Raw genomic sequence first — 12,888 nt, forward strand, 5'->3', positions numbered from 1 at the left:
GTAACACGGCATCACTTCATTAACTACGCACTGCATCAACAGAGAGCTCATGAGTTTTATATATTTTTTTATATAAAGTTATCTTTTCCCTAAGTGGGTGACACACCAGCCCCCTCCACTGCCGTCCTTGTTTTCCTATGCCTGGGGGGTCTCCAAACTTTTCATTAGAAGGGCTATATTGTATATTTTACAAATATTCGCAGGCCCAAAAAAAACTTTTATAAACGAAAGAAGAAATAACTTTACATCCGAGTCCCCCCTTTAGGTCCGAGTCCCCCCTTTAGGTCCGAGTCCCCCCTTTAGGTCCGAGTCCCCCCTTTAGGTCCGAGTCCCCCCTTTAGGTCCGAGTCCCCCCTTTAGGTCCGAGTCCCCCCTTTGCATCCAGGTCCCCCCTTTGCATCCAGGTCCCCCCTTTGCATCCGGGTCCCCCCTTTACATCCGGGTCCCCCCTTTACATCCGGGTCCCCCTTTACATCCGAGTCCCCCCTTTTAGGTCTGAGTCCCTACTTTAGGTCTGAGTCCCCCCTTTAGGCCTGAGTTCCCCCTTTACATCCGGGTCCCCCCTTTACATCTGAATCCCCCTTTACATCCGAGTCCCCCCTTTACATCCGGGTCCCCCCTTTACATCCGAGTCCCCCCTTTACATCCGGGTCCCCCGTTTACAACTGGGTCCCCCCTTTACATCCGGGTCCCCCTTTACATCCGAGTCCCCCCTTTTAGGTCTGAGTCTCTACTTTAGGTCTGAGTCCCCCCTTTAGGTCTGAGTCCCCCCTTTAGGCCTGAGTTCCCCCTTTACATCCGGGTCCCCCCCTTTACATCTGGGTCCCCCCTTTACATCTGGGTCCCCCTTTACATCCGGTTCCCCCCTTTACATTCCGAGTCCCCCCTTTAGGTTTGAGTCCCCCCTTTACATCCAGGTCCCCCCCTTTACATCCGGGTCCCCCCCTTTACATCCGGGTCCCCCCCTTTACATCCGAGTCCCCCCTTTACATCCGAGTCTCCTCCTTTAAATCCAATTCCAACTTTACATCAGTCTTCCCTAAAGGAGATGTATAGCCAAAGCGGTTTTGGCTATATTGTATATTTTACAAATATTCACAGGCCAAAAAAAAATAAAAAATTAAACTGATATTTAGTGCAGAGGTTCCCTCGGCTTATTTTGGTTTGGTGATGCTTCTGTCTTATGTGTTTGTAGGCCAGTAGGATTGCATTGCTGCATTCTCTAGCAAACATTGAACAGTGGGCCATAGACCTGTCCTGGGACATTATCGCACGTTTTGCTCACTTCCAACTGCAATCTGGAGAGAAACTTCCAAGAGAGTTCTTCTCCGACTTTGTAAAGGTGGCCGGAGATGAAGCAAAGGTTCGTAGTCCGTTGTGTAGAAAATAATCCACTTACTACAGTGCCTTGAAAAGTATTCATACCCCTTGAAATTTTCCACATTTTGTCAGGTTACAACCAAAAACGTAAATGTATTTTTATTGGGATTTTATGTGATAGACCAACACAAAGTGGCACATAATTGTGAAGTGGAAGGAAAATGATAAATGGTTTTCAACATTTTTTACAAATAAATATGTGAAAAATGTGGACTTTACTCTGATACCCCTAAGATCTAGTGGAACCAATTGCTTTCAGAAGTCGCCTAATTAGTAAATAGAGTCCACCTGTGTGTAATTTATTTTCAGTATAAATACAGCTGTTCTGTGAAGCCTTCATAGTTTTGTTAGAGAGCCTTAGTGAACAAACAGCATCATGAAGGGCAAGGAATACACCAGACAGGTCAGGGATAAAGTTGTGGAGAAGTGTTAAAGCAGGGTTAGGTTATAAAAAATATCTCAAGCTTAGATCATCTCACGGAGCTCTGTTCAATCCATCATCCGAAAAATGGAAAGAGTATGACACAAATGCAAACCTACCAAGACATGGCCGTCCACCTAAACTTACCGGCCGGGCAAGGAGAGCATTCATCAGAGAAGCAGCCAAGAGGTCCATGGTAACTCTGGAGGAGCTGCAGAGATCCACAGCTCAGGGGGGAGAATCTGTCCACAGGACAACTATTAGTCGTGCTCTCCACAAATCTGACCTTTTATGGAAGAGTGGCAAGAAGAAAGACATTGTTGAAAGAAAGCCAAAGGAAGTCCCGTTTGCAATTTGCAAGAAGTCATGTAGAGGACACAGCAAACATGTGGAAGAAGGTGCTCTGGTCAGATGAGACCAAAATTTACCTTTTTGGCCTAAAAGCAAAACACTATGTGTGGCGGAAAACTAACTCTGCACATCACCCTGAACACACCATCCCCACTGTGAAACATGGTGGTGGCAGCATCATGTTGTGGGGATGCTTTCTTCAGCAGGGACAGGGAAGCTGGTCAGAGTTGATGGGAAGATGAATGGAGCCAAATACAGGGCAATCTTAGAAGAAAACCTGTTACAGTCTGCAAAAGACTTGAGACCGGGGAGGAGGTTCACCTTCCAGCAGGACAACGACCCGAAACATCCAGCCAGACCTACAATGGAATGGTTTAGATCAAAGCATATTCATGTGTTAGAATGGCCCAGTCACAGTCCAGACCTAAATCCAACTGAGAATCTGTGGCAAGACGTGAAAATGGCTGATCACAGACGCTCTCCATCCAATCTGACAGAGCTTGGGCTATTTTGTAAAGAAGAATGGGCAGAAATGTCCCTCTCTAGATGTGCAAAGCTGGTAGAGACATCCCCAAAAAGATTTGCAGCTGTAATTGCACTGAAAGGGGGTTCTACAAAGTATTGACTCCGGGGGGGCGCTATACAAATACAAGCCACACTTTTCACATACTTATTTGTAAAAAAATTTTGAAAATCATTTTCCTTCCATTTACGTTTTTGGTTGTAACATGATGTGGAAAATTTCAAGGGGTATGAATACTTTTTCAAGGCACTGTAATATTCAATGTATCTAACGTGTGGCTTCATCTTTCTCAGCATTACTGCCTTCTACAGAAGCGCCTTACAGAGCTGGGGAGTACATTTGGTGATCTTCCTGTCCACAATGGTATGTTCTTATCACACTATATCCTTTACTGTCAGATTACGGGGTGTTTTAATAATTAAAAAAAATAATAATTGGTGTGGGCGTGTCTCAAGCATTTATACAGCTGTCACAAATAATCGCTGTAATTTGTGTAATACAAACTCTCTCACCCCAGAAAAAAACCTCTACAACAGGGGTCTCCAAGTGCGGGTCTTTGCTAGCCTTTATCTGTCCGTTGGTGCCCGTATTCCTCCCATTGAGACCTACAGTACTATGGGACAGGAAGGAAAAATCCTGGACGGCCGCACACCGCTGAAGGCATCGTTATTGAAAGATTAAAATCCAAAAACAGTTATATCTTAAGCATAGAAGATAGGGCTGCAACTAACGATTATTTTCATAATCGATTGGTTGGCCAATTTATTGTTTCGATTAATCGGTTAATAACCTTAAAAAAAAAAAAGTGGGTCAAATTGACGTTCATTTTCAACCACAGTGACGGGAAAATTTGGAAATAGAAAACGTCTTAGTCAAAGGAATTTTCAGACACTGTATGTGGTTTTCATTCAGAAATTATTCATTTTAAAAACAGAATGTTAAAAACAAATGAAAATTTCAAACAAAATTCTTTCATTCAGCGAAATGTAGAAAGATTTTTCGTCTGAATATTCTCATCTGAAAATTGATCTGTGTGGCCAGCATAAGGCTCGGCACACACCTATGCAGTTTGCTTTTGATCTGTTTCTGCAGTGCTTTTTTCTGTACGTTTTGATTTTAGTGCACGTGATTTTACTGCAATTTACATTTTTTTTTTTTTTTTTTGGGCAGATTAAAAAACAAAAATTGCTGCAAAAACGCATTACACGCTTTTCTGCAGCTTTTCCATTGAAGTATATTGAACCAATAAAGCACCATTTTGCGTTCAAAGTCCCTGACCCTTTCAGATGTGAACGTGTCCCATAGGAAACCATGTAAATGAACTGTAGTGCGTTTCTGCAAAAAGCACCAATAAACATATAGATGTGAACCAGGTCTAAGACGTTTAGAAACATAATGGGGTTAAAAAAAACTAAAATGAGCCCTTTATAGTAGAAAAAAAGCAAATAATCGCTACTGTAAGGGGTTAATTTTTTTTACTGTAGAACTGTGAAAGTAATATTTACAGTAGCGATTATTTGCTCTTTTTGTACTATAAAGGGCTCATTTTAGTTTTTTTTAACCCCGTTATGTTACTGGCCGATTAATCGATTATGAAAATCGTAATTGATTAATTTCATAATCGATTAGTTGTCGATTCATTTCATAATCGATTAGTTGTCGATTCATTTCATAATCGATTAGTTGTCGATTCATTTCATAATCGATTCGTTGTCGATTCATTTCATAAATCAATTACTTGTTGATTAATCGATTAGTTGTTTCAGCCCTACACATCACAAACAGATACTTAGTCATAGCTGAATAAACAAAGTTTGATCTTGATTGACAGCCAATCAAATGCAAAGCAATGTTGGAAGAAACCTCCCCATAAAATCAGACCTTGTTAATGGCCAAAATGAATTGCACCTGGAGGGGAGAAGCAAAGAGCTAACGCATACAATAAATCCAAATAAATGAATAACAAAAAAAAATATATATACATATGTAATTGTAAGGTAAATGCAACTTCCCCACGTGGTGCCATCAAGGGCTAAAAAATCAGAAAATAATAAAGAAAAATGTGTAATGGATAATAATACAAATGCAGATGTGAAAAATCACAAAACAAACAAAATCAAATTAATCATCAATAAGGACCTTCAAAAGATTTGATATCAATCGTTATGCAAAAAGTAAAAAAAAAAAAGTAAAAAAAAGCATATATACAAAATGCCATCACAGATATAAGACGTTTCCATGTATAAAATTAAAATTGACTATTGGAATATAATTTATTATTCTAATATTTGCCCGCAACGGACATGTACATAAAAAAGACATACAGAGACGTGATTGCAAGAAGTACTATGGGGCACTATTTGTTAAACTGATGGGGCACTACTCCTCCTTCTGACCACCAACCCCCCAGCCATGTTTATTCTCACTGATGCTGGGCACAGGACATTTGCTACCCCAACTGGCCACATTCCGTCCCCCCTTAAAGTCTAAAGGACATTAAACTGGACCGTTTTGAAAAATTTGGAGACCCCTGCTCTAAAACAACCTTCAGGTCCTAGGGAAACCCTACTGAAATCAATTCACCTGGGGGCAATGGGGAAAAATGCCTTCTACATTGGTAGTCAATGGGATGAATAAAACCCTCGACACTGGTGGTCAGAATACCAGCCTTACATGGCTTTGCCAGGTAGCATTAGCCCTAGCACTATGAAGGCCCCATCAAATGAGAGGTCAGTTAGCCACACCTCATGGAATCCCTGGCAACCTCTAGAGCAGGACTTCTCAACCTTTTTACTTTGGAGGTACCCTTGGCAAAAAGTTTGAGATCCTGGGAACCCCTGAAACAATGTTCAGATCTTCAGCTCACGGAAATTGCTCACAATTGCTGTGATCAGCCAACTGTTGATAAAACAGTTATTTTTAGAAATATCATGAAAGTGGGGTGCCCCTAAAAAAATAAAAAATTTTTAAGTCAGCAGTTACAAATACTGCAGCTGCTGACTTTTAATAATCGGACACTTACCTGTCCCAGGGTCCAGTGATGCGGGGGAACGAAGCCCCCCCTCGTTCCCCGCTCCGCTCGCGGCGCCGGCATTCGTACTGTGGGCACCCGGCTGTGGCTTCACAGCCAGGCACCCACTGCGCATGCGCGAGCGCCACAGGGCGCCGTGATACGCCCCACAGTCACGTGGGACACGTGACAGGTCCCAGATGGCTGTGCGGCGCGAGGGGAAGTGATGTCACCAGCCCGGGCAAGGAAGAAGGCAGACTACGAAGGGACCCCCTAGCAACAGGTATTTAGAGGTGAGAAAAAAAAAATTCAATAATTATTATTTTATTTTTTTTAAGAATTTTAAACAATTTTTTATTTTTTGGTGGCAACACCACTTTAAATAATGGAATTGATAATAAAACGTACCTATATCATGTCAAACTTGTGCTTGCTTTTTTCTGCATAGATGCTCAATTCCGGGCTCAACTTGAGATATACATTGTACAGGGGGACAGCAGGGCAGGGTACAGGGGGTCATACAGGGCACATTATATGAAAGCAGGACAAATTACCTGAGGGCAGGGCACATATCAGCAATGCTGTATCCTGACCTAGGCCTAGGGCAGCACTTTGCATGGGGGCAGCACGGAAAGAGTCCCCGCCGGCTTGCACTGTTAGTGTAGCGCCAGTCTTATGGGGCGGACTGGGCTGAGAGGCAAATAAGTCTAGTGCCCCCATAAAGCGGCCGCACTGCTTCCAGTATGTAAGTGGCTGGCATTCCGCAACTGTGGGGGGGGGGGGGGGGGGTGCTTCTAATTTTGACTGTCCTCTCAACCTGGAACACAAACCCTCACTGTGCTAAATGTTTTCTGCTGCACCATTGGTTATATCTTCTTAGTCCTCTCCATAAAATTATCAGAAATTTGTGCTTAAAGTAGAACTATAGGCAACACTTTTTTTTTTTTTTTTGGATAGAGTAAGGGAGGGTCATAACCCCTGTCAGTTTATTTTTATTTTTTTACCATCCCTGTCCCATTGCAGAGATTTCCCTTCACTTCTTGCACCATAGCCATACAGGAAGTGAGAGCAAATGTATGCAAATTAAGGGAATCCATTGCTAGAACTAGTGTCTCCTCTCGAAAATTTGAGGGCGGGTCTTAAACGGCAAGGGGTGTGGCCTTGGCAGGAAAGGGGTGGGTCATATTTAAATTAGGGAGTGCACGAGTTTAGTCCGGCCTAGGGCAGCACAAAACCTAAATACGCTACTGTATATCAGGGCTCATATCGGGGCACTTTACACTAGCAGAGCAACGTGGGGAAGCTGCTATGATCAGTCCTCTGTGGTGCCATGTTCCCTGCCAGCCCCTCCTTCCCTCCTGTCCATCCCACGTGATGTCACTTACAAGCACCTGGGATGGATGGGGGGGGGGGGGGTTGGATGAGAGGCCAGAGTGGAACAGCCCTCCACAGCTAGCACTATCACAGTCGCTTCCCTGCCTAGCTCTGCATGCGTCAGCAGAGGAGATGTAATCCACTTGTCAGCTGCCTGTGGCTGATGGGTAGATTGTGGCGGAACCCCAATTGGCGGAACCCCAACAGGAGGAACCCTAGTTGAGAATGGCTGATGTAACTTCCAAAGATCGTCAGCTCCATCTAGTGGCCATAATGCAACATTTTTCTGAAATACCCCAATCAAGCCACTTGATGGAACTGACGATAATAGTAAGTAAAGAAAAGATATTCCACCAATAACGAAAATTACGGAAATTATTTGTGACGGTTGTGTGACTACTTGAGTCATGTGCCAGCAAAATTTTATATATATATATATATATATATATATATATATATATATATGATATAGATATAGACCTCGAAGTGCATTTTTTGCAAAGTAGGGTCCTGTGATTTCATATTTTATGTTTCTTCCAGGATTGTGGCAGTCTGCTTCAGACACGGCTCATGACCTCCTTGGACGTCTGGCTATTGTACATATGGTCCATGAAGCCAGGTAACATTGTATAGTATGCAGTCTGGTTCTACACATTCTGGGGCCTTGAGCCTCATTTTTTTCTAGGGTCACTATCTGCATGGAGTATGTATGGGTGTCCAACCTGCGGCCCTCCAGCTGTTGCTAAACTACAAGTCCCATCATGCTTCTGCCTTTGGGAGTCATGCTTGTAACTGTCAGCCTTGCAATGCCACACAGGACTTTCCTTGCAATGCCCCATGGGTGCTGGAGTTCCGCAGGTTGGACACCTATGGTTTAGACCGGTGGTTCTCAACCTCAGTCCTCAAGGTTTTCAGGTTTTCCTTTTGCATTGCACAGCTGCTTTAAATCAATATCAATAACATGGTATTGATGAGAGCTATTTTATCTAAGGGAAGTTCCCAAAACAAGGCCCGTTGGGGGGGTATTTGAGAACCACTGGTTTAGACAAACCTTTCCACACTACAAAAAACATACCTGCATGTGTGCCCCCCCCCCCCCCTCCCTGTCCCCTCCGAGGCAGCAGTAATCTGAAGTAAGGCTGCAGATGGGCACTGATCAGGCTGTAATGATGGCAATAGTGAGGCTGTAGATGGGCATTGATCAAGCTGGAATGATGGGCAATTGTGAGGCTGCAGATGGGCATTGATCAGGCTGCATTGATGGGCAATTGTGAGGCTGTAGATGGGCATTGATCAAGCTGCAATGATGGGCAATTGTGAGGCTGCAGATGGGCATTGATCAGGCTGCATTGATGGGCAATTGTGAGGCTGTAGATGGGCATTGATCAAGCTGCATTGATGGGCAATTGTGAGGCTGTAGATGGGCATTGATCAGGCTCCATTGATGGGCAATTGTGAGGCTGTAGATGGGCATTGATCAAGCTGCAATGATGGGCAATTGTGAGGCTGCAGATGGGCACTGATCAGGCTGCATTGATGGGCAATTGTGAGGCTGTAGATAAGCATTGATCAGGCTGCATTGATGGGCAATTGTGAGGGTGTAGATGGACATTGATCAGGCTGCATTGATGGGCATTGATCAGGCTGCAATGATGTGCAATTGTGAGGCTGCAGATGGGCAATGGTGGGGCTGCATTGATGGGCACTGATCAGGCTGCATTGATGGGCACTGACCCTTATTTTTTTTCAAAGTTCAAAATTACATTTTTTTTCCTGAAACTTCCCTCCTAAAATGAAGGTGCGTGTTATACGCCTGTGCGTGTTAAATGCCAATAAATACAGTAGTTCAGTGTGCTTGTGGAATATGTTGGCATTCTGCAGCTTTACTGTGTGCCCCATGTTCTGTTCTCAGTAATTAATGGTAAGTGTGTGCTTTTTTTAGGGGTCTGGATGTCCACCCGCAGACATTACAGAGGTTCTCAGCTCAGGGGGATGAAAGCTCAGCCCAGGTACTGGAAGTCATTTACACTGATGAGATCACTCACGTGGCAGCTGGCCTGAAGTGGTTCACTTACATCTGTGCCAAAGAGCAGCGGGTAAGTGATGAACCAGTTAGTCTCAGTAACACTAAAATCTGGTGCTGTCCTCCAACTATTCATCCGCCATTAGGATTATGGGCTGCGTTTATCTCCCTATAAAGGTGGTAGTTATGTTGTGTTTTATGTATGTATTTGCCTGTTGCACATCACTATTAGAATTTCACATATTCTCCCTACACATAATATAATCCTATACTTTAAAGCAGGGGTAGGCAACCTCGGCCCTCCAGCTGTTTTGAAACTACAAGTCCCACGAGACATCGCAAGACCCTGACAATCACAGGCATGACTCCTAGAGTCAGAGGCATGATGGGATTGGTAGTTACACCACAGCTGGAGGGCCGAGGTTGCCGGCCCCTGCTTTAAACACTTGCCTACAGGGCACTTACCCCCTTCCTGCCCAGGCCTTTTTTCAGCTTTCAGCGCTGTTGCACTTTGAATGACAATTGCGCGGTCATACACTTTACCCAAACAAATTTTTTATAATTTTCTTCACACAAATAGAGCTTTCTTTTGGTGGTATTTATTCACTGCTGGGTTTTTATTTTAAATGTTGAAAAAAATATATTTTTTTTTTTTACTTTCTGTCAGTAAACTTTGTAACTAAGTAATTTTTCTCCTTTAGTGATGTGTGCTGATGAGGCGGCACTGATATGCTGAACTGGTGGGCATTGATGAGGTGGCACTAATTATGTTGCACTGATGAGGAGGCACTAATATGCTGCACTTATGGACACTGATAGGCGGCACTGGTGGGCAGTGATAGGCTGTATTGATGGGTGGCACTGATGGACGACGATCAACAGCAGTGATGGGCATTGATGGGCAGCACTGATAGCCAGCACTGATTGGTGGAACTTGTGGGCAGTGGTGGGCACTGATTTCTGGCAATGGTGGCCAATGATTGGTGACACTGTGTACACTATATTGTAATCAGGGCACTGATGATCAGTGCCCTAATTACATGTGGAGATGCCGCTGATTGGCTCTCCTCGCCACACACTCTGTCAGTGTGAGGCAAGGAGCGCCAATTACCGGTATCTCCGAGTTTACATGTTACCGGCTGTGATTGGACACAGCCGATCACATGGTCAAAGAGCCATGGCCGTGGCTCTTTACAGAGATCAGGGTCACGCCGTGTCTTAGCAACATGGTGCAGCTGCGATCGCCTCGCTGCGTGCCCGAGCGGCCTTTCTGGGACACTGCCATTTGACTTCGTCCCAGAACGAGAGCCGCAACGCCCTGCCGTCATTTGACAGTGGGCGGGCGGCAACTAGTTAAAGTGTCACTAAACCCACATCATAAAAAAAAACTCTCAATAAATGATATATTACATGCTGTTCATACTCACTCATCACTATGGGATTCGTTTTTTGTATTCTGCAAAAACCTGGTTGATCCTGCTGCTCTTTATTTCCTCCTTCTGTCCATGTCCCCAATTCAGCTAAGGATTTTGCAGCTGCGGTGGCAACTCTGCACATGCTCTGTGAGTTTCTCCCTATCACATCTGAGCAGCCCATGTGACTGTAGAGTCACACATGTGGGCGTATACAGAGTGGTAAATGATAGCCCACTCCCTCCCTCCCTCCTCCCCCATGTCCACTAACCAGCTAAACACAATGGGGGCGGGATAATACATGCAGATTGATGGAGGCTTCACCTCTCTTTTATTCAAAAACACAGGCTGGAGGGGCGTGACACAGCCTATGACTGGCAGAAATCTACCCACCCCATGTTATTTCCACAAAATACGATTTTATTTGAAATATATATTTGTGCGCCAATTTAAAACAGTTTATTGATATTAATTATTTATTTGTACATTATATTCCAAAGGCTGTTTTTTGGTTTTGTTTTTGAACATGTGACCAGCAGCAGGGGAATAGAAGCTCCTCCTGCTTATGTTTCCCTGCAGACAGGCTGGGAGAGAGCTGGGTCATGTGACAACTGGATATCCATTATAAAAAAAGGTTCTTAGATGGTTTTTATTTTATATTAAAATAATTACAGTGCCGTCATCCTCATACAGAAATAGAAGGAAGAATGTAAATGAAACAGTGTGTGTTTAGTATCACTTTATGCGTGGCCCAAGATTTGGCACATTTGTATATACAGTGCCTTGAAAAAGTTTTCATACCCCTTGAAACTTTCCACATTTTGTCATGTTACAACTAGTGATGGACGAACTTCCGACGGGACGTTTCGCGAACGCGAAACGCGAACGGGCACAAACGTTCGCGAAAACGACCGTTCGCCGCGGGCTCCATTGACTTCAATGGGAGGCGAATTTCGCAAACCTTTAGGTCGAATTTGCGGCCACGGGGTAATTATTAGGGGGTAGCACGTAGTCCCACCACCTGGACAATAGCATAATACATGTATGAGGTGAATTTGGGATCGATAACTACAAGCATTTTTTTTTTATTTGGGAAATTGTTCTGACAATTCAGGACTATGGAGCTAATGAAGGCAATGGAGGAGAGGGAAGGTCAGGGACCAGGGTAGGCAAACAAGAGGGTGCAGGAGATACAGAGCACTGACAGCAGCACCGTAATACAGAGCACTGACATCAGCACCGTGACATACAGCGCTGACAGCAGCTCCGTGACATACAGCGCTGACAGCAGCTCCGTGACATACAGCGCTGACAGCAGCTCCGTGACATACAGCGCTGACAGCAGCTCCGTGACATACAGCGCTGACAGCAGCTCCGTGACATACAGCGCTGACAGCAGCACCGTGACATACAGCGCTGACAGCAGCTCCGTGACATACAGCGCTGACAGCAGCTCCGTGACATACAGCGCTGACAGCAGCTCCGTGACATACAGCGCTGACAGCAGCTCCGTGACATACAGCGCTGACAGCAGCTCCGTGACATACAGCGCTGACAGCAGCACCGTGACATACAGCGCTGACAGCAGCTCCGTGACATACAGCGCTGACAGCAGCTCCGTGACATACAGCGCTGACAGCAGCTCCGTGACATACAGCGCTGACAGCAGCTCCGTGACATACAGCGCTGACAGCAGCTCCGTGACATACAGCGCTGACAGCAGCTCCGTGACATACAGCGCTGACAGCAGCTCCGTGACATACAGCGCTGACAGCAGCTCCGTGACATACAGCGCTGACAGCAGCTCCGTGACATACAGCGCTGACAGCAGCTCCGTGACATACAGCGCTGACAGCAGCTCCGTGACATACAGCGCTGACAGCAGCACCGTAAGCAGCCCCAGGAGGAAGTCAGCACAGCACAGGGATGGTGTGATCCCCTCATAATAAGAACCCCCAGGAGGAAGTCAGCACAGCACAGGGATGGTGGGAGCCCCTCATAATAAGAACACCCAGGAGGAAGTCAGCACAGCACAGGGATGGTGGGAACCCCTCATAATAAGCAGCCCCAGTAGAAATATGACACCGCTCAACCTCTTCAAAGAGGAGGGTAGGGGCATATAGTACGGTGTGCTTTTTTGGGTCAGGGAAGTGAGCCAAATGAATTAAGAAGGTCTGTGTGCTTGATTCCAAAAATTGTTTATAGACATATACATGGTCTACTGATCACATGTGTTGAATTCCTCCGAGATCCATGCCTCATTCATTTTTAGAAATGTGAGGTAGTTAACACTGTGGTGAGCTAGGCGAGTACGCTTATCGGTCACAATCCCCCCTGCTGCGCTGAACGTCCTTTCGGACAGGACACTGGATGAGGGGCAAGCCAACAGTTCGA

The 12,888-nt window shown here is 45.0% G+C and overlaps 1 protein-coding gene across 2 annotated transcripts in view; it reads left to right on the forward strand.

Moving 5' to 3' along the window:
• Positions 1-12,888, forward strand: part of LOC143958224 (uncharacterized protein HI_0077-like) — a 66,735-nt gene that overhangs the window by 34,871 nt on the left and 18,976 nt on the right. For both annotated transcript variants that reach the window (XM_077467723.1, XM_077467721.1), the window contains exons 7-10: positions 1,196-1,363; positions 2,969-3,038; positions 7,600-7,678; positions 9,002-9,155. In XM_077467723.1, coding sequence (XP_077323849.1) covers positions 1,196-1,363; positions 2,969-3,038; positions 7,600-7,678; positions 9,002-9,155 — 471 coding nt within the window. The remainder of the gene's footprint in view (positions 1-1,195; positions 1,364-2,968; positions 3,039-7,599; positions 7,679-9,001; positions 9,156-12,888) is intronic.

The sequence above is a fragment of the Lithobates pipiens genome, unplaced genomic scaffold (assembly GCF_037356315.1).
Source record: "Lithobates pipiens isolate NorthernLeopardFrog02 unplaced genomic scaffold, aLitPip1_a1.2 Scaffold_6, whole genome shotgun sequence".
Classification (NCBI taxonomy): Eukaryota; Metazoa; Chordata; class Amphibia; order Anura; family Ranidae; genus Lithobates; species Lithobates pipiens.